Source organism: Scylla paramamosain, chromosome 2, assembly GCF_035594125.1.
Source record: "Scylla paramamosain isolate STU-SP2022 chromosome 2, ASM3559412v1, whole genome shotgun sequence".
NCBI lineage: Eukaryota > Metazoa > Arthropoda > Malacostraca > Decapoda > Portunidae > Scylla > Scylla paramamosain.
In genome coordinates this window covers 28,744,656-28,771,816 of record NC_087152.1, presented here as the reverse complement: position 1 = coordinate 28,771,816, position 27,161 = coordinate 28,744,656, and the positions used below count along the sequence as shown (strand labels likewise).

Here is a 27,161-nt window from a genome sequence, read left to right as displayed (position 1 = left end):
TTCATTTCTCTCTCTCTCTCTCTCTCTCTCTCTCTCTCTCTCTCTCTCTCTCTCTCTCTCTCTCTCTCTCTCTCTCTCTCTCTCTCTCTCTCTCTAGTGCTCCTGACAGATATATTTATTTATTTACGATGTTCTCGATTCATTATTCAGTACTGATCTTGTAATTCATGGTCTAGTATTAATTTCCTCACTTCAGAAATGTCCGTTGTGTTTTGCGTGAGTCTTCTTTTTTCTTAATCGCTTTGTTTTAATGAGTCGTGGAGCTTTCTGTAGATTTCATTTGACAATTATTTTTTCTTGTTATATGCCTGTTTTCAGTGCTACGTAGGTTCAAGTCACCCACAACCTTACTCGCCATTTTAACTAGATCAAGACGCCTTCCATTTACTATACAAGCACGGTATATAGAGATTTACTACACACAAATCTATGTTATTTTTAAAGGAGTCTTAATTTCTACGGTGTTCATCAGTTACGACTGCGTGTAATTCACCGCCCTGCTGCGCGACATTTCTCCATTCCTTGGCTTACAACTCACTCCTTGCTTGATCTACGTCTTTCCCTCGTTAGCATGAGGGAAGACTGCATCAACAATGACATGAATTTCACTTGTTACTTCCACGAGTTACCGCCTCCCTGTGCTGTCTTGTTTCTTCTTCGTCTTCGTCGTCGTCTTCGTTTTCGTCGTTGTCATCGTTGTCGTCGCCTTTTCTTCTACATTTTTCTTTTCTTCTTTTCTTCGTATTCGTCGTCGTGATCGACGTCGTCACCTTTTCTTCTTTTACTTCTTCTTCTTCTTCTTCTTCTTCTTCTTCTTCTTCTTCTTCTTCTTCTTCTTCTTCTTCTTCTTCTTCTTCTTCTTCTTCCTTCTCTCTTTTTATCTTTGTTTTCTTCTACAGAAAGGCAAGGAACTTCAAAACCATTGCATTTTTTGAGACACCCTTATTTTTTCAACCTGCACAATAAAATGCCCTGCTCTACAACACATACTACTTATCATTTCACGTCATTCATCAAACCTCTTTAGTCTGCGAGGTGTCTGTTTCTAAACAAAACCTAACACTAAAAGCTTTCATTTCCCTGGGGCAAAGCATCTGATGTCCCCAAATATTGCATTGTGCATTGAAAGAGATACAAGAACAAAACTCTAATGAAAATGTACAAAATCGCCACACCTGCTCTATTAACAGTACGTGCGTGTTGATAAAATTCATTAACTTTTTTTTTAATTGTAACGTTGCACTGCAGTGAAATTTCTGGCTTTTGGAGTGACCGTGATAACTAAATTGTCTGTCCGTCTGTCCGTGCGCATGTCTGTCACCTGCCCCGTGTGTGTGTGTGTGTGTGTGTGTGTGTGTGTGTGTGTGTGTGTGTGTGTGTGTGTTTATCTATATACGTGATTATATTTTTTTTTCTGTGTGTCATTCCCCTTACCCCCTCATAACTCTCTCTCTCTCTCTCTCTCTCTCTCTCTCTCTCTCTCTCTCTCTCTCTCTCTCTCTCTCTCTCTCTCTCTCTCTCTCTCTCTCTCTCTCTCTCTCTCTCTCTCTCTCTCTCTCTCTCTCTCTCTCTCTCTCTCTCTCTCTCTCTCTCTCTCTCTCTCTCTCTCTCTCTCTCTCTCTCTCTCTCTCTCTCTCTCCACACAGAGTGTTGGCTTTGCCTCCACACACATTTCCATGTTGAAGGTATTGATTTTTGTTGCCGCTTCAAGGACCTGGCATATGTTTACATTGAAAGGCATTTCCCATTCCAGTGTGTGTGTGTGTGTGTGTGTGTGTGTGTGTGTGTAAGTTTGAGGGTGTGCATCAGTAGGGAGGGAGAGAGAGAGAGAGAGAGAGAGAGAGAGAGAGAGAGAGAGAGAGAGAGAGAGAGAGAGAGAGAGAGAGAGAGAGAGATGGGGGTGGAGCAGACAGACATACTCAGATAGGCAGGGACACAGACAAACAGACAGACACAGAACGGCAGGGAAACAAGGACAGACACGCACGGAGATAGAGACTTGTATTAAAAACACACTTATAGACGGACAAGACGAGTACACCAAGGAAGAAGGACAAGGAAGAGAAAGTTTTATTCAAGAGACAGATAAAAAAAAACGGAGAATGACGAGAAGATAAAGTATTCAAAGTATCCTTCGCGTACGTTACAATTCCAAGAAAATAAAGAAAAGTTTCACACTACCACCATCACCACACTCGAGGCCTGTCACCTGCAGCCCATCACACACAGGTGGGCGGAACACAAAGCAATCACTGGTTATGATCCTTCGAGTTGTTTTGAATACGAGGCCGAAGAATGAGAGGGAAGCAGAAGTGGGAGGAGGAGGAGGACAAAAAGCAAAAGCGATGGAAACGTGAAGACTTTAAAGCTGGGGAGGATAAAAATGAGAATTGGAAGAGAAAGGAGAAAGCTGATCATTTGCGGAAAGAAAATAGAATGTTTACAAAGTGCATAGAAGGTAGATTGAAGTAAAGGAAGTATTGCAGAGAGTGATAGATAGATTACTAGTGAGATGTATGCATTATAGATAGATAGACGGACGCAGAGAGACAGACAGACAGACAGATAGACATAAATAAAGAGGAGATGGATAAATGGATGTATAGAGAGAGAGCTATATATCATGATAGATAAGTAGATAGATAGGTAGGTGGACAGTTAGATAAATGAATAGGTAAGTAGTTAAGTGATATAGACGCAGAGAGAGAGAGAGAGAGAGAGAGAGAGAGAGAGAGAGAGAGAGAGAGAGAGAGAGAGAGAGAGAGAGAGAGAGAGAGAGAGTTACATTGGAATATATTAAAATCATACTTTCACTTTCACTACAATGGTCGTTAGGGTGAATGGGAGAGAGAGATACTGTTTATTTTAAATCCTTCACATCTTCCCACCCTCCTCCTCCTCCTCACCCTCGCCCTCCCTCCCCCCTCTCCTTTTCTCTTCTTCCTCTCCTTTCTTGTTCTAGTTTGCTATTCTCCCTCCTTTCTTCACGTTGTTCATCATCTTCCATTTGTGTTCTTTTTTTAATTTTAGTTTTTCTCTCATTTTCCTCTTTTCTTTACATTTTTCCTCTTGTCCATCTTTAGTTCTCATTTTATTCATAGCATTTATTGTCTTGCTCTTCTGTCTTTCTCTTTTTTCGCTACTTTTTTTTTATTCCTCATCGTGCCCTTTTTTTCCGTCCTTCTCACGGATCTATTTTTATTCGACCTCGTTCTTGTTCATCAAGTTCTCTTCCTTCCATGAAGTAAACAAACAAGTATTTTATGTCAGCTCTAATTTCCTGAAAGTGCTTGGTTGGCATTCACTTGTTTGTAACTGAGGTAGGATGTTCTTGGTATAGTTATTACGGAGTTAATTATTATTATTATTATTATTATTATTATTATTATTATTATTATTATTATTATTATTATTATTATTATTATTATTTTATTTATTTATTTTTTAGCTATTTATAGTTTAATTAATTACCACGTAGACGTCATATCTGGCATTAAAAACAATCACAATTTAGTTTAAGCGTCACATTAAATAGTATTTTACAAAATTATTGAAACTTTCAGGTTTTTATTTAACCATGAACTGTTGGGTTTGCTTTCTAGATATTTTCCTTCCTTAACAAGAAATATCAAACTTATCGAAATCTTAAAATAATTTAAATGTCTAACATGTTTTCTGATGGTGGTTAAATAGAGTACTATTTTTGTTTATATAAATTTAGTATATCTCCTCTAATTTACTTATTTATGTACCTATATATATATATATATATATATATATATATATATATATATATATATATATATATATATATATATATATATATAGAGAGAGAGAGAGAGAGAGAGAGAGAGAGAGAGAGAGAGAGAGAGAGAGAGAGAGAGAGAGAGAGAGAGAGAGAGAGAGAGAGAGAGAGAAAGCGTTGCAATATAAAATCCAAAAGGATATTACTAAAACACAAGACAAAGTAAGATCGAAAAATATGAAGCTGTGATAAATCAAATTAATAGGAAGGGAAGGAAAGGATTTCGAAATAAAAAAAAAATAGTGATAGAAAAGACCATGGAGAGACAGGAAGGGAGAATGGAATGAGAGGTGGCTTACAGAGCAACGCAAAACAAGAGAAGGCAAGGGAAGAAAGGTTTCAGGAAAAAAACGTGGGAAAACAAGAAAACAAAAAAAAATAGTAAAGAATAAAAGATGGAAATACAGAGGGCGAATGAAAGCCTGTCAGAAACTAGAAAAAAAAACACGGTATCGGAAAAAAAAATGAAGAGGATAAGAAGAGAAGAGCAAGAGAAAATCGGAAAGAACAGGGAGGACAAGAGGAAAGCAGAGGGATGCGTAGATAGAGAAAGAAACGAAACATCGACTGGAAATAACAAGAAATGTAGAGAGAGAAAGGAAACAAAGTACAACAAAGAATAAGAAAATGAAATGTAAAATATGAATGTACGAAAAGAAAAAAAAAATATGAAAGCAGGAGTATTTTAAAGACTCGGTGGGAGAGAGAGAGAGAGAGAGAGAGAGAGAGAGAGAGAGAGAGAGAGAGAGAGAGAGAGAGAGAGAGAGAGAGAGAGAGAGAGAGTTAAAATACTAAAGCGTATAAAAGAAAAAAATATTTTAAGAAAAAATAAATAAATAAATGCACAGTGATGTGTCATGATAATGTACAGTTAGAAATGTAACGTCAGTAACCAATAGATGTACTCACCAAAAAAATAAATAAATAAAATAAGATAAATAAATAAATAAAATAAAATAAAATAAAACAGAACAAATAAATAAATATATAAAATAAAATAGAAAATAAATATTTTGTAGCATAAACAAAGCACAATGAAAGCTCACATAACTAAAATAAAGAAAAAAAGTTGAAAAGTGAAAATGAAAAAGTATCAACTTGGAAAGTAGAGAGGAGTAGGAAATAAAGGAATAAGGGAGGAAATGGAAAACGAGGAAAAGAAAAAAACATATAAATGAAAGAGGAGGAAAGGAAAAAAAATGTGAAGAAAAGACGAGAAATAAAGAAGAAAACGGGAAGACATGAAGGAAAGAAAAAAAAAGGTAAAAAGGAAAGGAGACGATAAGACGACAAGAAGAGAATAAAAATAAGAGAATAAGAAAATTAAAACAAATATACAAAAGGAGAATAGAAAAGGTGGAAAAGATGAAGGAGGCGGGGGAGCCGAGGGAGGATAACAGGAGGATAGAGGCAAGGTATAAAGGGTCATCTCACGTGGTCTTCCTCCTTTCTTCTTTCCTCCTCACGCCTATCCTGGCTTTTCCTCGGGTCACTGGAGTCCTCTTTGCCTTCATCTCCCTCCCTCCCTCCTCTCCTTCCCTCCTTTTGACAGGGTGAAAGAGAAGATTTGCCAGTACTATACATTACCGCTAACCTTCGTCACCCCCTACACTCCCATTACCCTTCTCTCCCCTTCTCTCGGATTTTCCTTCCCTTCATCCCATCTTCTTTCACCCTCCCACTCCTTCCCTAACGTCTTCCTTTGATTATCAGTGTCTCCACCAACCATACAAGTCCATTCCCTCAACTCCTTATCCTCTCTCTCTCTCTCTCTCTCTCTCTCTCTCTCTCTCTCTCTCTCTCTCTCTCTCTCTCTCTCTCTCTCTCTCTCTCTCTCTCTCTCTCTCTCTCTCTCTCTCTCTCTCTCTCTCTCTCTCTCTCTCAACTACTGTTACCCTCCTTTCCATCCTCTTTCTCCTTCCCCCTTCTTTGTCTATATGAGATACTACCAAACCCGCGGAAAAGTAAGCAGGAGGTGAATTTCATGAATAAGAAGTCAAAGGACAGACACATCAGCGTTGCATGGCGTGGACGCGAGGTAATTGATAGGGTGTTGCGTATATATTGACTCACATGACGCCTCTACGTCGGTTTTTGCGTGTTCCATCAAGGAACTGTTGGGATTTGGTTTGCATCACCTCGTTCTGTGTGTGTGTGTATGGGTGGGCGAGGACTGGTGGTGGTGGTGGTACGAGAGAGAGAGAGAGAGAGAGAGAGAGAGAGAGAATTACAAAAGGAAACAAAAGGAAACCCCTTTGTGGATTATTTAGCTTTGTGGCTATGTAGGTATTACATTCATCGTTGTTTTAGACTGTTATTACACTGTGTTTTGAGTATAGGAGAGTTGTTAATTAAATTCATCCACACTCCCACTCTCTCACACACACACACACACACACACACACACACACACACACACACACACACACACACACACACACACACACACACACTTGACAAATCAGTACCAGCGTCTGTCTATCCTCTTTGTTGCACAGTCCTACGCGAGCACAGGCGATGGCAGGGCGGACCATCAAAGCGCCGAAGTAATCACGTCGAGTGTGTTTTAAGGAGACTCGTCATCTCAGGGGAGGCTGCGGCAGGAATGATGGACGGGCTGCGCGAATGAACCACAGTACAGCAAGACAAGTGAACGTTCAGCCCAGATAATGGTGGTGGTGGTGGAGGTGTTGGTGATGGCGATGATGCTGATGCTGATGATGATGATGATGTTAATGACGATGATGATGTTAATGACGATGATGATAGGTAATGATGTTGATGATGATGACGATGATGATAAATAATAATGATGATGACGGTGATGATAAATAATGATGACGATTTTAATAGGTAATGATGCTGATGGTGATGATGATAAGTAATGGTGTTGATGATGACGATGATGATGAGTAATGGTGCTGATGATGACGATGATGATAAGTAATGGTACTGATATTGACGATGATGATAAGTAATGGTGCTGATATTGACGATGATGATAAGTAATGATGACGATGATGATAATGATGATGATCTTTAACGCATCATTGTTTTCTCTTTACTTTGCCCATGAATTCTGCAGAACAACTATTTTTTGCTATATTTTTATTTATTTATTTTACGTGGACGTAGATGAAGTAATATTCGTAACAGTACCTTTCCTTACGTATAGCCTATGTATTTTTTCATTTAGAACTTCTCATGCATGTGATAGTGCGTGTGTGTGTGTGTGTGTGAGAGAGAGAGAGAGAGAGAGAGAGAGAGAGAGAGAGGAGAGGAGAGAGAGAGAGAGAGAGAGAGAGAGAGAGAGAGAGAGACCCCTATCCACCTCACACGCTAAATTTCACCACCTTTCACCCAGTGCGAGGGTCTCCACCTGCTTCAGTGAGAGAGGCAGGTGAGGGTGGCGGGCCGCGTTAAGAAGTGGAAAAATGCGTGGGTAGGGGGAGGAAGGGTTCACTGGGAAACTGAGAAGGAGGGAGGGAGGGAAGGTAAGAGGGAAAAGAAGTGAAGAGAAGATTACAGGGAAGATGAGTGGGAGGGAGGGAAGGGGAGAGGGAAGGATGGCGAAGGAAAAAAAAATGAAGGATATGGAATAGAGGGAAATTAAAGAAGAAAAAAAAAACTTTACTACGAAAAAAAAAAAAGCTAAAATTCTTGTTTCTATGATGGAAAAATTACACCATCATATATGTAGTAAGAAATAACTATATAATTTTTTCTCTTTATTTTTTTAGGTATGTTTTAGAGCAACAGTTGTCCGCCATGATAAAGGTTTCAGTCCATTTCCTTCATCCATACAGGTAAGAACCCTTCTAATATCTCAAGTGTCCTGTAGTTAATTTCCAAGACTAACATGCCACTCAAAGATGCAAAAAAAAAAAAAAAAAAAAAAATCTAGTCACTCCATAATGAATTGCGTTGGGTTAAATTAGATTAGATTAAAGTTAGGTTAGGTTAAGTAAGACTAGGTTAAAATGCTTTGGGTTACATTACGTTACGGTAGGTTGTTAAGTTATATAGGTTTGATTACGTTTGGTTAGATTAGGGAAGTTTATCATTAGGTGGAAAACTGTTTCAAGGAGGAATCCACGTACGTGAACCTTAATTTGCTTCATCAAAACCAAAACAAGACACAGAGAGAAAGAGAAGCATCAGTATCATATCTGTTACATTATATCAGTGTGTGAGTGAGTGGTGCACTTGAGGAACGCAGAAGGGTTGGGTGAAGGGAACGAGAGGGACCAATAGTAATGAGGTAAACCTAAGAGAAGTGCGTACGTACTTTAAGATGGAGAAGAAAACGGGTCTTGTAAGTCACTGAGATATTTAACAAGAGGTACTCATTGGTCTGACGCTTAGACATCAAACGTTGGCTGATCTTTGAGAGAGAGAGAGAGAGAGAGAGAGAGAGAGAGAGAGAGAGAGAGAGAGAGAGAGAGAGAGAGAGAGAGAGAGAGAGATTCTATAACTCTCTCTCTCTCTCTCTCTCTCTCTCTCTCTCTCTCTCTCTCTCTCTCTCTCTCTCTCTCTCTCTCTCTCTCTCTCTCTTTTCGAACATCTACTACTTACTACTATAATCCTCCTCCTCCTCCTTCTTTTGTTCTTCTTCTTCTTCTTCTTCTTCTTCTTCTTCTTCTTCTTATTATTATTCTTCTGTACTACTACTACTACTACTACTACTACTACTACTACTACTACTACTACTACTACTACTACTACTACTACTACCACCACGGACAGAGGGCTTAAGGCACAAACCCTTCCCTCCAAATCAGTCCTATCCATGCGTCTCCTTCTCTCTCTTATCGTCTTCTCTTGTCTCGTCTCCCTTCTTCTCTCCTCTTCATCTACGTTCCTTGTTTCCTTCTCTAATCCTTCTTACTTCCCCACTTTCCCACTCCCTGTCGATTTCTCTATTCATACTTCTCCTCCATTCTCTTTCTTGCTTCCTTCACAGACTCCTTATATGCTCTCCCTTTTTCTTCCTCCCCTTCCTTCCGCACTCCACGCAGCTTACACCTCTGTTCCACTCATCCCCTTTTATTTCCCGACTTCCTCACTTTAGCGGTTACATTTCTTTTCTTCCTCCAGCTCGCTCTCTTGTCTCTTTCATCTTCCTTTTGTCTCCTCCCTCTCCTGTACTCTCCCTACCTTCCACCTCTTTCTCCTTTCCCTCTCTCTCTCTCCTCGCTATACTAAAGCCAGTACCTGTTGCATTTCTCTCTGCCTCCCTCCCTCCCTCCCTTAGTGTCTCCCTCCCTCCCTTCCCTCCTTGCTTTCTCTCCCTCCACACTCTCTCCTCTCCCGCCTCTCCCTCCTTCCTTCCCCTCCCGCCTCGCTCCCTGCCTCTCCCTCCAGCAGCGAGTTAATGAAGTCTTGGTCATCGTCAGGAACTTGTTATGAGGGTAATTTTTCAACAATGAAGCTTGTAAGACTCAGGATATTTTTCTTTTATGAGTTTAGGTAAGAATTTCACTTTACTTCTTTTAAATGTTGTTGTTGTTGTTGATGTTGTTGGCGGTGGTGGTGGTGGTGGATATTGATGGTTGTTGATTGTGGCGGTGATGATGGTGATTATGTATTTGTTTTTTTGTTTTTTTTTTGTCGTTTTTGCTGTTGTTTTTCGTGTATGTGTGAGAATGGAATGAGCTGATTGGAATATTTTTGTGTGGAAAGTTTCTGTGGTGGTAAGGGGAAAGACCAATGTTGGGTGGCGGTTCTGCTTGTTTACTGTGTAGTCTGTGGCAACCACCAGTTGACTGGACGGCAAAAGCTTACAGTGTTTCTATTACACTACCAACATGCCACAATAAGACAATGAATGGCGCAACGATACAAGGTGTAACCTAATTGTCATAAAATAATTTGGGTAACAGTCAATCATAACTCACAAATAACAACACACACACACACACACACACACACACACACACACACACACACACACACACACACACACACACACACAGTTACTACAGCTTCTTAATCAAGTAGAACTTACTGTAAATTAATGAGACGAAAGTAAAACAGTGAACGAGCGAGAGCAGTAACGGACGGGAATGAAGTGAAGATAAAAGCGGCAGGATCGATGGTTTGGTGTGGAAAGCAACAACGTATTGTGAGTCGTCAAGTAAGACAAATTCCCTCCTGAAGGTTGACGTGGTACTATCTGGGTTACTTGGAAGACCTTCAGACGTGTACTCAGACATGGGTCCGTTTTCTTAATCGCTTTGTTCTTTCATCAAAGTTATTTTCATATGCCACAAATATGATTAGTCAGCTTATCTAAGGTGTTTTTCTTATTGACAGTGCAGAATCCTTGTTAAAGTCTTACTAGAATCATGAAAACACCATTGAACACCCCACATAACTTTCATCGGAGCCTTTTCAGTGTAAGAGATAAGACGGCAAAATGTTTAGCAATATGATATAATTATAGTCTCTTTTTCGTGTAAATGAATGAGTGATGCACGGGCTGGATGATTCATAATTGCATATCAATTTATTTATATGATGCGAGAAAAGAATAAGAATATCTCAGTGCCTGAGTTAAGAAAAGTAGATAAACTCGGTTTAGTATTTGGTTTGAAATTATACGAATTACTAGATAATAACAGATCTTCACATCATGCATTAATTTCATGGAGGCATTTGGCAGCTACGTCCATGATCAGACTGACTTCCACAGAAAATGAAAGCTCGTGGATTAAAGGGAAAGGAATGGAGCTTGATCAGGCAGTGAATTAATTGTAGGAAGCAGCGTGTTCAAGTTAATGGTATGAGATACGACTCGCACTGGTCAGCAGGGGATTCCTCTTAGTCAACTTTTAGCTGCAAGCCTCATCTGCTTAAATCAGTTATACAGATTCGTGGATCATTTGAGGACGACACCATGGCAGGGGAAGTAGATGAAATGAGACTGACGCATTACAGAAGCTTACGACTTGATGAGCTATATTTCGTTGGTTAGCCTGATAGATCGTGTGTACAGTTTAGCTATCGAATAGTTATCGAGTGATGTATGGTCAACTTTCTGGTATTATAAAGTCGCTTCTGTTGTCTAAGTCATAATGTCTTGTTTTCGTACAGTAATTAGAATTTCTGAACTAGAATTTGTTTTGTCTCCTTATGGTCATCAGAATTTCTTAACTAAAATTTCGACGTTCATTTCGCATAAACTATTTTTATTCCTTAACACTCGTATACGCAAGCGAACCTGGTCCTTACATATCTTTACTTACCCTGCTGATCGTCAATTTACTGAAAGGCATTCTAACTTATCCTTCCTGGATTTTTTTTTTCTCTTTTTCATATTTCGAGAAAACTAGGCAAGGGTGAAAAAAAAGTCAGCTCACACTACCGTTATATATATATATATATATATATATATATATATATATATATATATATATATATATATATATATATATATATATATATATATATATATATATATATATATATAAAGCAACCGGAAAGCCGAGAGTTTGTCAATCTAGTTTTTTTTAGCTTATTTTGAAAAAAATTGAAGTCATAGGCAAGAGGAAATGCGGAATCAGGAAGAGAGTTCCAGAGTTTACCAGTAAAATGTATGAAAGCGGGAAGATTCTGATTAGCCCTCGCATTAGTAAGGTGGACAGGATAGAGGTAATAGAAAGTTGAAAATCTTGTGCAGCCACAGCGCGGGAGGGTCGGGGGGGGGAGGCATGCAGTTAGCAAGATGAGAAGAGCAGTAACCACGGAAGTAATATTAAGAGGAGCAACATTGCGCCGGTGAAACAGAATCAAGATAGCCTTTAGAAGGGAGAGATCGAAAAAAAGAAAAGCTTCTGTCTTCACCCTTTTTTAGGATGGCTGTGGAAGCATTTATCAGCACATGAATACGATACAGGCCCTTTACGACGTTAGAAGCTGGAAGCAGGAAGAGTATTAGTGGAGGCGAAACAGAACACTTAACTTCTTGAAAGCTGTTCTAGCAAAAGAAGAGATGTGGAATATCCAGTTAAGAATCAGTCCAAGTATGTTCAGTGCAGAGGAGGGGAAAGTTGAATGTTACAAAATAAGAAAGAAAAGCTGTGGAAGGTTGTGTCTGGTGGAAAGATGAAGGAAATGTAACCTATACATGATTTCCCTCGAAGTTTTTTTTTTTTTTTCTGCGTTGGGTTGGTTATAGCAGATTGTTATCGTTATTTCCATATTTCATGTTCTCGTTTATGCTTATGGTTCCCATTTTCTACTTCAACTTTTTTTCGTTTTCTTTTCTGTATTCATGCCTTTTTTTTTTTTTAGTTATTCTTAATTTCTTCCTTCAGTTTTTTCTTTAAGTATTCTTCATTTCTTCATTCATTTTTTTTTTTCTGTCTCTGACTGGGAATACTGCGACATTCAGTTTATGAACGACATAGTTTTACAAGGCACTAGAAATTATACATGTGACCACTTATAATTTCCTTCCTAAAGAGAGGAATAGGAAGAGGTTAAGAGGATAAGTGATTTAGATGGTTCAAGGTCACTGTTATCAGACTTGCCAGCAGCTGTAATTAAAAAAAAAAAACAAAGCCTCATCGCATAATGGCGCGTGGTGCTGTGTGTCAATGCGGATGATCATGATGCGATTATTGTTTATCTGCTTTGCATCGCTTTGTTGCACCACTTAGCGGGATTTTGCATATCTGTTTGGTAAATATTCTTTCTCCAACCAAAAGGAGTGGTAAGATGTTAAACAGGAGAAAAAAAAAAGTTCTTCAATAGTGTTAGATGACTGAAATAGACTCGGTAATAATGTTAGATGACCAGAATAAACTCAGTACATAGAATGTACTAAGTTTATTCTGGAGTTATGACTGGAAAAGATTCGGTAATAAAGTGTAAATTACTAGAATACACTCGGTAACAGAGTGTCAGAGAAGTGAAATAGGATCAGTAAACAGGTAGTTAGGGGTGAATCAGTAGGGACCTTTAAAAGATGACTAGATACATTTGTCGACATAGATGAGGGATGAATATAGTTGGTATGTTTTATACAGGGACTGCCACGAATAGACTTACTGGATTCTTGCAGCTTCCTACGTTTTTGTATATGCTCATATTTTTAGCCAATTCTTTGTCTTTATTCTATTCTCTATTCTCGTGTTTTTTGTACTTATTATTTTTTTAAGTTTAATCTAAACTGAGATATCTTTCAAAGGGGATCAGCAAAAGAACCATTTTTCGTTATAGGAACAGAAATACGGAAAGATGATTTCCAGATCTTTCATTACGTTCCTTTTAATTGCATTTCATGATCTAGAGTGACAATTTTCCCATTCCAGCCTCCGAGTGTGCCTCGTAACACATCACTGTTGAAAAACGTCTAGAATTTCAGTGTGGTCAAATCCTTTGATTATTTGGCTGATATTACTGAAGAGCAGGACAGATGGAAGATAAAGATATGGAAAAGCGTATGTAGTTCATATAAAATGCACGTAACTCATGAGAATGTGACGTAAGATGACGCATCATTGTTGAAAAACGTCCGGAATTTCGGTATGGTAAAATTCTTTGAATATATGGTTGATATCCTTGAAGAGCAGCTCTGGTAGAAGATTAAGATATGGGAAGCTTGTGCAGTTTATATACGATGCACATAACTCGCAGATGTGAAAATATGACTTGGCAGGGAAGAAGATGAATAGCAGTGAAAGTATAGCACGATAATCATTCTAAGATGCACTCGGTCATGAACAGTGTATTCGTTCTTAGAGTATCTTAACCTGTCCCCGGTCTGGCGTCACATTACTTAGCCAAACAGCTGGGAAGAAAGCACGGCCGCCTCTTGTTCCCTTTGTTGTGAGTTGATCACACCCACGTGGCGGTGAGGGTATTACGAAGTAGGTGTGTGCTCTTCTCATACTGATTTAAGTTAGCTAAGATTGAATTTTAAGTTTAGACTAAATAGGTTATGCCATGTTACGTTGAAGTTGAAATCCATTAACTAAAGAAACAAGCTTCAAAAATGGTCTGCAAAATGGTCTGTCATTTATGGTGAGACTTTCAAGAGATATAGAAATATGCTAACATTTTTAATTAGAAGTGCAAAACAACATTATTTTTATGAATAAAGTAAAAGAAAACAAAGTAAATACTAGCAAGACGCGGAAATTATAAATGATACTTTGGCAAGAAACAAAACTTAATTACTTTCATCAATAAATTTTAACTATGAGTTAGTGACTAGTAATGATACAATTGTTAAGCTTTTTAATAACCACTTTTGTTCCGTTGCCTTTCATCTTGATAAACACTTGCCTACTTCACCATTTTCTTTTGAATACTGATACTGATCCATTCCTCGTTTTTGTTTCAGCATGATAAAGTATTAAAAAATAAAAGTTTGAAAAAAAAATATCCTGGTAATAATACCAACAAAGATAAGAGTGTTGTGATGTAATCTCTCCTTGCCAAAATTACCTAATAAATTCTCCACAAATGGCATATTTCTACACAGTCTGCAGACCGCTGTGTGGTAGTGCTGACATAAGAAAAAATAAAGATAATCTCTCTCTCCTAATTACAGACCTACCTGTATCAGTGCTATAAGTTTTTAGCAAGATTTTTGAGAAAATTATAACATGATAACAAGACTAACGAGTTGTCTTTCCAAACGCTCATTGCTAACTGATTCCTAATTTATATTTAGACCCAAATTTTCAACTGAACTGAATTCATAATCTTTATCACTACATTTACAATCCAATAGAGTAAAAATGTAACATATAAGTTTTTTTTTTTTTCAAAAGCCTTTGTCACTATTTCATAAGATATATTGTTACAACAATTACGGTTTTATGGTGTGTGTGGACAGGTCCATAAATGATTCTAGAGTTTTCTGAGTCACAAGAAACAGTACAGTGTTTACAACAACTGTACATCGTCGTCAAAAGGAATAACTTGTGGAGTCTCTCAGGGATCAATACTAGGTCCTGTTTTGTTTTTTACTTTATATTATAGATATAACACGTTCTAGCAATGTACTCAGATTCCTTTTGTATGTTGATGACACAAATTTACTTATTCAGAGCTTTAGTGTTTAGAGCTGACACTCTAAACACAGAACTCAGACATGTATTACACTGGGTCCAAAGTAACAAATTAACCCTTACCCTCAGTAAGACTCATTGCCTAGTTTCTGTGATAACTAGAGGTGGACCGGATATCCGAATCCACATCCGCATCCACGGATAACCGTATCATTTTTAACATTGCATCCGCATCTATGGATGCGGATATCATGAGGATATATTGAACAACTAAACTCTGTACATGTCGGGTGGAGAGAGAGAGAGAGAGAGAGAGAGAGAGAGAGAGAGAGAGAGAGAGAGAGAGAGAGAGAGAGAGAGAGAGAGAGAGAGAGAGAGATATCAATTTATCGCGCTGCTTTGGCCGATACTTTATATTTCTAATATTTGTAGCGACTTTTACGAAGAATTAGACTTGATAACGATGGTTTTTCTGAACGAACAGCATCACCATGCACTTTAACTGTCAAAATATTTATTGAAATTTGTTTTTAATCCATTTTTTTTATTTGTATCTTAAAATTTCAATTGTTTGTGGCTAAAACTCTTGATGGCTAAAAATATCCTCATCTGCATCCATATCCGCTAATGTTTAAAGTAGACATCCGCATCCGCAAATACTGAAAAGTCGACATCCGGTCCACCTCTAGTTGTAACCCAAGAATCACCCAGAAGAGATGTAACACATAAGGAGGAGAAAATATGAGACAAGAATGAAGAATAAAGAAATAGAGAAGGAAGCAAAAAAGCAGAAATAATAATTGAGGGAAGAAGATAAGCACGAAAGCAGGCACCAAGATCACAAGAAGTTATCATTACCTTTATAGGTGAGAGACAAGACGTGACCACAGAGAAAACAATATGCGGTAAGTCATCACAAGACTAACAGAGCCGGGAAGTAGCAGCAGATTACAAAAAGAGATATTCAGGTGGCTATCACAAAATTAGTGCACAAGGGAAGAAGTCACCGGCAACTAATGACCTGGACTAGATGGACAACGGGCTCAACATATGAAACGCTGTCTCCCTGTTACTGAGTAGATGAAGTTACGGCTTATTAAAGCTATTTGAAAATTAACCTTATTGAAAGTTATGGAAAAAATGAACCGCATGATCGTAGTATGGGTAAATAAGCATAGTTCCTAGAAAAAAAAAATCTTATTGAAGCTTATGGGAAAATGAACCATGTGATCCTTGTATGGGAAGATGAATATAGTTACTCGAAAAAAGACCTTATTGAAAATTATGGGAAAAATAAACCGTTTGATAGAAGTATTGGAAAATAACTCTTACAGCAATGGAAGCCTTGCTGGGGCAAAAAGTCGCTCTAAAACATCACGTTTCGAGAGTTGTTGGTATACTACACAAGATGCGTAAATATTGTAACACTGGTAACTTAAAACAAATATATCATCAATAGTTTACTCTTTATACTGTCCTTCTCTTGGGGGTGGGGCAAATAAAACACAATTAGGTCTTTTAATCGTGCAGAAAAAAATAAATAAATAAGTAACTATTTTCTTTCTTGGTTGGTATGATCAGAGAAATCATATTCTTATTGAACACAATCTTGAAATAAACAAATTAATTAATTAAATAATGACATAAAAAAATTACAAACTTGTTTGTTTGTTCACAGCTCTCTTTTTACATTTCAAAACAATATTGGCTTTCAAACTGAAATTCGCAACATTAACTCTAGACATGCTAATGAATTCATTCTCCGGTTCCGAATCACCCATATTCAATTGTTTTCTGTGCCAAGCCTCGTATTTACATAACCAGTGCTTAGAACAACTTCGATAATTTTGTAATAACAAAGTCAAAATCAAAGAAAAAAATACTTTTTTATGTAGGAGGGACACTAGCCAAGGGCAACAAAAATCCAATGCCCACTGAAATGCCATTCCCATAAAAGGGTCAAAGCAGTAGTCAAAAACTGATGGATAAGTGTCTTGAAACCTCCCTCTTGAAGGAATTCAAGTCATAGGAAGGTGGGAATACAGAAGCAGGTAGGGAGTTCCAGAGTTTACTAGAGAACGGGATAAATGATTGAGAATATTGGTTAACTCTTGCGTTAGAGAGGTGGACAGAATAGGGGTGAGAGAAAGAAGAGTCTTGTGCAGTGAGGCCGCGAGAGGTAGGGAGGCATGCATTCAGCAAGATCAGAAGAGCAGTTAGCATGAAAATAGCAGTAAAAGACAGCTAGAGATGCAACATTGCAGCGGTGAGAGAGAGGCTGAAGACAGTCAGTTAGAGGAGAGGAGTTGATGAGACGAAAAGCTTTTGATTCCACTCTGTCTAGAAGAGCAGTATGAGTGGAACCCCCCAGACATGTGAAGCATACTCCATACATGGACAGATAAGGCCCTTGTACAGAGTTAGCAGCTGGGGGGGGGTGTTAGAAAAACTGGCGGAGACGTCTCAGAACGCCTAACTTCATAGAAGCTGTTTTAGCTAGAGATGAGATGTGAAGTTTCCAGTTCAGATTATAAGTAAAGGACAGATCGAGGATATTCAGTGTAGAAGGGAACAGCTGAGTGTCATTGAAGAAGAGGGGATAGTTGTCTGGAAGGTTGTGTCGAGTTGATAGATGGAGGAACTGAGTTTTTGAGGCATTGAACAATACCAAGTTTGCTCTGCCCCAATCAGAAATTTTAGAAAGATCAGAAGTCAAGCGTTCTGTGGCTTCCCTGCGTGAAATGTTTATCTCTTGAAGGGTTGGACATCTATGAAAAGACATGGAAAAGTGCAGGGTGTTATCATCAGCGTAGGAGTGGATAGGACAAGTTTGGTTTAGAATCTCATTAATGAATAATAAGAAGAGAGTGGGTGACAGGACAAAACCCTGAGGAACACCACTGTTAATAGATTTAGGAGAAGAACAGTGACCGTCTACCACAGCAGCAATAGAACGGTCAGAAAGGAAACTTGAGATGAAGTTACAGAGAGAAGGATAGAAGCCATAGGAAGGTAGTTTGGAAATCAAAGCTTTGTGCCAGATTCTATTAAAAGCTTTTGATATGTCTAAGGCAGCAACAAAAGTTTCACCAAAATCTCTAAAAGAGGATGACCAAGACTCGGTAAGGAAAGCCAGATCACCAGTAGAGCCTTGACGTAACCCATAATGGGGATCAGATAGAAGGTTGTGAAGTGATACATGTTTAAGAATCTTCCTGTTGAGGATAGATTAAAAAACTTTAGATAAGCAGGAAATTAAAGCTATAGGATGGTAGTTTGAGGGGTTAGAACGGTCACTCTTTTTAGGAATAGGCTGAATGTAGGCAAACTTCCAGCAAGAAAGAAAGGTAGATGTTGACAGACAGAGTTGAAAGAGTTTGACTAGGCAAGGTGCAAGCACAGAGGCACAGTTTTGGAGAACAATAGGAGAAACCCCAGCAGTTCCATAAGCCTTCCGAGGATTTAGGCCAGTAAGGGCATGAAAAACATCATTGCGAAGAATTTTAATAGGTAGCATGAAGTAGTCAGAGAGTGGAGGAGAGGGAGAATAAGCTCAGAATCATCCAAGGTAGAGTTTTTACCAAAGGTTTGAGCGAAGAGTTCAGCTTTAGAAATAGATGTGATAGCAGTGGTGCCATCTGGTTGAAATAAAGGAGGGAAAGAAGAAGAAGCAAAGTTATTGGAGATATTTTTGGCTAGATGCCAGAAGTCACGAGGGGAGTTAGATCTTGAAAGGTTTTGACACTTTCTGTTAATGAAGGAGTTTTTGGTTAGTTGGAGAACAGACTTGGCATGATTCCGGGCAGAAATGTAAAGTGCATGAGATTCTGGTGATGGAAAGCTTAAGTACCTTTTGTGGGCCACCTCTCTATCATGTATAGCACGAGAACAAGCTGTGTTAAACCAAGGTTTGGAAGGTTTAGGTCGAGAAAAAGAGTGAGGAATGTACGCCTCCATGCCAGACACTATCACCTCTGTTTTGCGCTCAGCACACAAAGACGGGTCTCTGACACGGAAGCAGTAGTCATTCCAAGGAAAATCAGCAAAATATCTCCACAGGTCCCCCCAACTAGCAGAGGCAAAACGCCAGAGGCACCTTCACTTAGGGGATTCTGAGGAGGTATTGGAGCGATAGGACAAGATACAGATATGAGATTGTGATCGGAGGAGCCCAACGGAGAAGAAAGGGTGACAGCATAAGCAGAAGGATTAGAGGTCAGGAAAAGGTCAAGAATGTTGGGCGCATCTCCAAGACGGTCAGAAATACGAGTAGGGTGTTGCACCAATTGCTCTAGGTCATGGAGGATAGCAAAGTTGTAGGCTAGTTCACCAGGATGGTCAGTGAAGGGAGAGGAAAGCCAAAGCTGGTGGTGAACATTGAAGTCTCCAAGAATGGAGATCTCTGCAAAAGGGAAGAGGGTCAGAATGTGCTCCACTTTTGGAGTTAAGTAGTCAAAGAATTTCTTATAGTCAGAGGAGTTAGGTGAGAGGTATACAGCACAGATAAATTTAGTTTGAGAGTGACTCTGTAGTCGTAGCCAGATGGTGGAAAACTCGGAAGATTCAAGAGCGTGGGCACGAGAGCAGGTTAAGTCATTGCACTCATAAACGCACCATCCAGCTTTGGATCGAAAATGAGGATAGAGAAAGTAGGAGAGAACAGAAAAGGGGCTACTGTCAGTTGCCTCAGACACCTGAATTTCAGTGAGGAAAAGAAGATGAGGTTTAGAAGAGGAGAGGTGGTGTTCTACAGATTGAAAATTAGATCTTAAACCGCGAGTGTTGCAGAAGTTAATGAAGAAAAAGTTGAGGGGGGGTGTCAAGACACTTAGGGTCGTCGACAGAAAGGCAGTCCGACCTGGACACATTTATGGTCCCCTCCCCAGATGGGGACTCCGAGGCTGGTGTAGGAGTCGCCATCGTTATTTTGAAATTTTTGAGTGAAGGGTGTGTGTGTTAATAGGTGCTTGTAGTTTTGTGTGGAGGAAGAGAGTTTTCTTTAGAGAGCAGGCTGTGACTGCCCCCTTGTGTTGTGAGACACAAAGGGAAACGTTCAGTGAGGTCACAGCTGGGTTTAATGATAAGTTCACAGCACCCCCTGAACAGTGCTTTAGACCTCACTGGGAGTAATTATCGTTTCGGCAGGTGTCTACTGCCTCCTCCTTGCAGGTTATTATGCCTCCTCCTTGGTTATTATGTGTAATTTATATGTTTATCCATTTTTCTCTTTATGGTATTATTTTACTATGCATATTTATATCTATTTCTACATTTGTATATGTTATACTCTGAGCCATCCTTGCTAGCAATGTGTATTAGGCGAGTAGGACAGGGAATAAAACGTGTGAGTCCTAAGACAGCTGGAGCAGAACTAACTTGTACCACACCTGCTATTTATTTCATTGGCTTCGACACATATTAAAAATACACAGTGTGAAACCCCAAAACCCCGAACATCTGAGTAACTCAATTGAACCCCGAATAAACCCACCAACGTATCATTATGTTTCGGACCCAACACCCCCACTGAAACTAATGATGGGTATATACAATACAACACACATTAAATCAATACACACTCCTGTTTTAACTATCTACACACCCATAATAACTTTACTGAAATCACAAAGCTTTACTTTAGGTACAGGTTTAGTGAACATATCAGCAATATTTTGATCAGATGGTACATAGTTAAGTTGCACTACACCTCTCTGAACCTCTATCCTAATAAAATGGTATCTAATATCTATGTGCTTTGATCTCTGATGCTGGACAGGGTTTTCAACTAATTTTATGGCACCTTGGTTATCACAGTGTATATAGTACAGTTGTTTATCGAAGTACTTCCTGTCATATCTTCCAGTAATTGCAATAAAAACTTTGCCTCTTGAGTAGCGGCAGACAAGGCCATAGTGAGATGAGAAGTAGTTGGATTAGTCATATTTTGAGACAATTTAGTTACAATAAAGCACAAATCAGGTCTAGTACATGTCATTACATAGATCAGACTTCCAACTAATCCTCTATACATATTGATATCAGCCAGTTTTGATTCACTAGAACTAATACATACTTTGTTCACATCCATGTTACAAGGAGTATAGGCAGGTTTACAATGTTGCATACCAAATTTCTCAAGGATCTTTTCCACATATTTAGTTTGATTCATTTTAATTACATTATCATCACACACAAACTGTATACCTAGATACCAGGAAATTTTGCCTAGATCTTTCATCCTAAATTTATCACCCAGACTTTCCTTCATGTTCTTCAATTTTGCATCACTGCTGGCCGCAATTATTATGTCATCAACCCAAACTAATACATTGGTTACCTCATCATCAGTAATTCTGGTATAAAGACATGGGTCAGCAAATGACTGAGTTAAACTTAGGTCAACCAAATATGAGTGCAACAGTGAACTCCAATTTCTACCACTTTGTTTGAGACCATACAAGGATTTCTTTAATTTGTACACCAACTTCTCGCCACCATTACCCTCCACACAGAAACCCTTGGGTTGTTCAACATAAATTTCACAATCAATAGGTGCATTTAAGTAGGCAGTTTTTACATCCATTTGATGAACAACCAGGTCATGTTGTACAGCCAACTGCATTAAAGTTCTTACAGATGTGATCCTAGTAGTTGGGGAAAATGTTTCGTGATAATCTATACCTGCCTCCTGAGAGTAACCCTTAGCAACAAAACGAGCCTTGTACCTTGTCTCATTGTTAGGGTTAAACTTCAGGTCATATACCCACCTACTTCCCACAGCTTTTCTACCTTCAGGCAAAGTAGTAAGCTCAAAAGTCTCATTATCCTTTAGAGCTTTCATTTCCAATTCCATAGCTTCGCGCCATTTATCAGAATCAGGAGATGCAATAGCATCTTGATATGTATAAGGTACACTGGCTAGTTTATAGCAATAGTCAACAGTACAATTCACAATACTATCCAAAGCCTCATCCATTTCATCACCAACAATACAGTCACCAAAATATATGGGTTTACGTTTTACTCTTTCTGACCGCCTTAAACACACACTGTCCTCTGTTTGGTTACCAACTTCTGGGCTAGCCTCAGTGTCAGTACTACGTGTTGTAGTCCAGTCACATTCACTACCCCATGCTACATCTGAACTTACATCTACGCTAGGCCTGGTAAATTTGACACATCCAACTTTCCTTACTGTACCAGTCTTTGGAAAATATACAAGGTATGCTGGACTAGACTTATCATAGCCTACAAAAATTCCATCCTCACTTCTGGCATCAAGTTTTTTCTTCTGTTGTACATAGGCATAACATACAGAACCAAAAATGTGCATATTACTAATATTTGGCTTTTTACCTGCAAAAGCCTCGAATGGAGTCTTCTTAATCCTAAGGTTATAACATCTGTTTCTAATGTAAGCAGAGGCCATAACGGCATACGTCCACAGAAACTTTGGCAGACCAGACTCTATTAGTAAACATCTGGCCATTTCAAAAAGAGTACGCCAGCCTCTTTCAGCGGTACCATTTTGGTGAGGTGAGTAGGGAGAAGACATTTCATGCTTGATTTTATTTTCCACGAGTAAATCTGCGAATGCATTAGAAGTAAATTCCGTACCTTCATCACTTCTGAGACATTTCACTGAGCCATAGGGAGAAATGTCTGCTATGAAATGCTTAGTTGCCTGTAAGGTGTCACACTTATATTTGAGGAAGTATATCATGATAAGACCGGAGTAATCATCAACAAAACTGAGTGCATACTTAAAACCGTCCTTGGCAACAGGATCAATGGGACCAGCTAGGTCACAGTGTACCATATCTAGTTTAGCTTTTGAACGCTCATCAGCTTGTCTGTTTCTAAACTGAGTCATTTTCCCTTTAACACAAATGCCACAATCAAAGTCCTTTTTGTCACTAATTTTCATCCCGTTCACTACACCTTCAAGTTTCAAAATATCACTCACATTACAATGACCGAGAATTTTATGCCACTGTCTCAATGTATAGGACGCCCTATTTGAACACACAGTATTGTTTAAGAAATACAGTCTACCATGCTTAACTATGTCAAACTTTGTACCGTTTGTAGATGTTAACTCTGCAGAATTTGGTTTAAACTCGATTGATGCACCCTTCTCAGTGGCAGCTTGAACCGAGAAAATATCTTGCTTGAAGGAAGGTACATAGAGAGCATTTTCCAGAATTGTTGTATGAACATTACCACAAGAGTCTACAAGGGTAACACAGGCATCACCTTTCTTTTTAACCAGATTATTTGTTCTACTACCATCAGCTAGTTCAATAAAATGTCTCTCAGGATCAAATTGCTTGTCAAAACACACAAATTTGGAGTCATCATTGATTATATGAGTAGTTGCACCACAGTCCACCATTAACTTGTTAACCACAACACATGATTCAGTCTCTGATCTCCGAAGCCCCACTTTAAACACAAAACTGTGGCTCTGACTGTCATAATCATCACTATAATCTTTTACGTTCCTGGCAGAGTCTTTACCACTGTTACCCCCCGAACTCTTCCAACAAAACTTCGTATCGTGGGAGTTATTCCTGCAGTTCTCACACCATCTTCTTAAAGTCTGGTTCGGTCTAGAGACACGGCAGTCGACCGATTTGTGACCCTGAAGACCGCACTTGAAACACGTACCACTGAATTTACGAGACTCTATCCTCATCACTCTGTCACTGTCACTTTTGTCGCCGCACGACTTCTCTGTCTCCTCGAAACTTCTGAGAGACACCTTGAACTCAGCAAATGTCAATGCCTTTTCTCTTTGTGTAATTACAGTCATAAATGGCTTGAATTCCGTAGGTAAACCCTTAAGCACCATTGCCACCAACAAGCTGTCACTAATAGTTTCACCAGACGTTTTAAGTGCAGTTGCCGCCGTCTCGGCTCGAATCACATAGTCTGTAACACTCTCGTTTTCTCCCTTAAGCAACGTTGTGAGCTCCGTGTACAGTGATATGACCTTGGGTTTACCTTTCGATAAGTAGTGTTCCCGTAAAATCCTCAGTGCCTCACGTCCATCGTCCTTCGCATCACGCATCACAAGGGATAGACTACGGTCATCCAGGAACTGAATCAACTCCGCAAATGCCTCGGCATTTTTGGTAACGTCTGCAGCAGTCGTACTTGATGCAGGAGGATCAATCACATTATGCAATTTCTGTAGCCGCATGTAGCCCAAAAACTTCACTTCCCATAACTCGTACTTGCGCTCATCACCGTCAAAATACAGTCTGTTCCTGGGCCCATAACCTGTTATACTCTGAGCCATCCTTGCTAGCAATGTGTATTAGGCGAGTAGGACAGGGAATAAAACGTGTGAGTCCTAAGACAGCTGGAGCAGAACTAACTTGTACCACACCTGCTATTTATTTCATTGGCTTCGACACAGATTAAAAATACACAGTGTGAAACCCCAAAACCCCGAACATCTGAGTAACTCAATTGAACCCCGAATAAACCCACCAACGTATCATTATGTTTCGGACCCAACAGTATATATTTGTTAAGTCTATTTTGGATTTTTTATTTTGTAATGAAAAGTCTCGTCGTAATTTTTTTTTTTTTAAATTATAGGTATGATCGTAGTTACATTCACTTTTAGATAATGATATTATAGGACATTGTTTATGTATTTTTAACACCTAAATACCTTCGAGATCCTGTTCAATGGACCCGGGCGTAATGTTTTTTTTTTTTTTTTTTCATTGACGTGTGTGGTCTAAAGTATAATGCCAAATAAACATAAAATATAATGTCAAATTTATATATCAATATCAGTGTCAATGTTCGATTCTCGTTAAGTTAGATTGCGTTAGGTTAGATGCGGTTAAGCAACATCAGATTAAGTTAATATTAAGTTCAATTATGATTTGGATATCGTTGGATTTAAAGGTAGAATTAGAAATGTGATTAAATTTAGATTTAAATTACAAAGCACATATCACCACAAAAATAATTTTTCAAATAGCGTTTTACTTCATTGTGGCTCAGTGTAAGCGGTGGAGGCAACGTTGGAGTAAATGAAGGAAAAAACTGAAGTGTAAGGAGACGTAACATTACTCATTAAGTAGAGAGGAGTGACCAGGCAACGACGCCGCGCCTAGAATTCCCACAGGAATAGTCCTGCAAGTCCTTCGTTCTCGTTTGGAAGGAGGAAGGTTTGCACCAATGAGCGCTCACCAAATCAGTGACGTCACCGGTAACTTCGCCTTTCCCGTCCCGAAGGCCGTGGCCGCGAGGGAGGCTCCGTTGCTGGAAGCTGAAGGCGCGTCAACACAAGTTTGGCTCGTCGAGACACACCTGAGGGACGGGAGGCGCGCCTCGTCCACCGCCCCCAATACCAAATAATAAAAATACAAAATCGTTATATTTGACGACCTTTGTTATTAGAGACAACCATGTAAAGGTTTCAGAAAGATGTTATGTTTCCTGATAGACGCGTAGGAAAGAGCACTGTCATTTCAACAAACATATCTTATACACAAGCCAAGAAAACGTATATAGGAACAAGCGAGGCACTGCTTATATCATCGTGAGTCTGCTTTTTCTTCCATTGGTGGCTGTGGAGACGACGAGGGAGGAGGCAGTGGTAGTATAGTTAAAGGGAAGATGAATACTAGTGGACATTGTTATACACAAAGGTAGATACAAGCAGGCATGGTGGTGAGAGTACAAGTGACTGCTACACTAATGAGGCACCAAATCCAGACTCATGTTAGCTCGTTTTTTTTTTTTTTTTTTTTTTTTTTTTTTTTTTTTTTTTGTGTGTGTGTGTGTGTGTGTTTCTTTTCTTATTTCAGGTCCCAGGGCACGAGTATCAGCTCTTGGGATTCACACACACACACACACACACACACACACACACACACACACACGGCACCATTATATATACACTCGGTCATAACAATTTTTTTTGTGTACTTCAGAGTCTAATATTCTCATTTGTTTAATTGTATTATACTCTGGCGTATATCCTGGCTGTAACATTTAATTGAATTATTTGAAAGTGAGTATTACGTATGCGTTCAAACCGTAACCGAGCGCCACCAGCCTGACGGTTCCGGGGTCACGAAGAAAAGAATTAGTAAATGAATGTTCGGAATATTTTGTGTACCTGTTATGGGGAGTTTTCTTCGCAAGGTCTGCAAAAATTAGGTGAATGATTTGTTCTTAAATTAGGGAATCAGAGGGAAGAGAGAGAGAGAGAGAGAGAGAGAGAGAGAGAGAGAGAGAGAGAGAGAGAGAGAGAGAGAGAGAGAGAGAGGGGGGAAGGGGAGAGAGAGAGAGAGAGAGAGAGAGAGAGAGAGAGAGAGAGAGAGAGAGAGAGAGAGAGAGAGAGAGAGAGTGAGAGAGAGAGTCTCTCTTCCTATGTCCCAGGGCACGAGTAACAGCTCTTGGGATTAGGAAAAAAAAAAAGAGCTAACATGAGTGGATTTGCTGCATCACTAGCAGATCGATATTTACATGAGTATTTTTACAATCCCCCTCTCGCTTTCTAGTGTTTTTACTTTGCTTTATATCAGATAATGAACTTGCTTTTTCACTTTTTCACGATCTTACAAGAGCCAACAGATCTGCTGATGTTTGGTCTTTCTTTGTGTCAGTTTGTGTTCTTTCCTCGCCTGTTTGTAATCTTCTTCTCTTCAGTAGTAATTAGTGCGTGGGAGAAAGAAAGAGCGAGATCCTTCCGTGTTAGACAAGGGACAAAATAATTGATGGATATGCTAACACATTCTCTCCTTTCTCCTCTCACATGGTTCTCTCCCACCCTTCCCTCCTCCTTCCTACCCGCTCCTCGGTGTCTTCTCCTCTTCTCCAACCTTGCAAACTTCCTGCCTCGCTAAAGTTAATCCTTCACTAGTAATTGTTCTCAGGACACTTGACGACACCAACGCTGAGCCGATTCAGATAACTTGGCTGCCTTAATGATGTTAGGTATATATTCCGGGAACACGAAGACGCTTCCTTATTCTACAGATGTCATTGTGTTTGCGTGTGTATGTGTGTGTTTGTTTGTGTGTGTGTGTGTGTGTGTGTGTTGTGTTGTGTTGTGTTGTGTTGTGTAAGTGTGCTTCTTTATTTTTTATTTGTTTATTTATTTTTAAGTAAGATAGCCACTGACCAAGGGGAACCAAAAAAATTGAGGAAAAAAAAAAAAGGGCCCCACTAAAGCGCCATTCCCAAAGAGATTCCGAATAGGAAAATCAAACAACGGACGATAAGTGTCTTGAAACCTTCCTCCTGAAAGAGTTGAAGTCGTAGGAAAGAGGAAATACAAAAGCAGGCAGGGATTTCCA

At 39.2% G+C, this 27,161-nt stretch overlaps 1 protein-coding gene across 1 annotated transcript in view; it reads right to left on the bottom strand.

Annotated features, from left to right (window-relative positions):
- LOC135107421 (uncharacterized) overlaps window positions 1-24,133 on the bottom strand; it is a 110,322-nt gene extending 86,189 nt beyond the window's left edge. The window contains exons 1-4 of the mRNA XM_064017269.1: window positions 23,053-24,133; window positions 22,447-22,707; window positions 22,099-22,296; window positions 21,511-21,618 (exon numbers count right to left, since the gene is read on the bottom strand). Of these exons, the coding sequence (XP_063873339.1) occupies window positions 21,511-21,618; window positions 22,099-22,296; window positions 22,447-22,707; window positions 23,053-24,133 (1,648 nt within the window). The remainder of the gene's footprint in view (window positions 1-21,510; window positions 21,619-22,098; window positions 22,297-22,446; window positions 22,708-23,052) is intronic.
- Window positions 24,134-27,161: the final 3,028 nt, after the last annotated feature.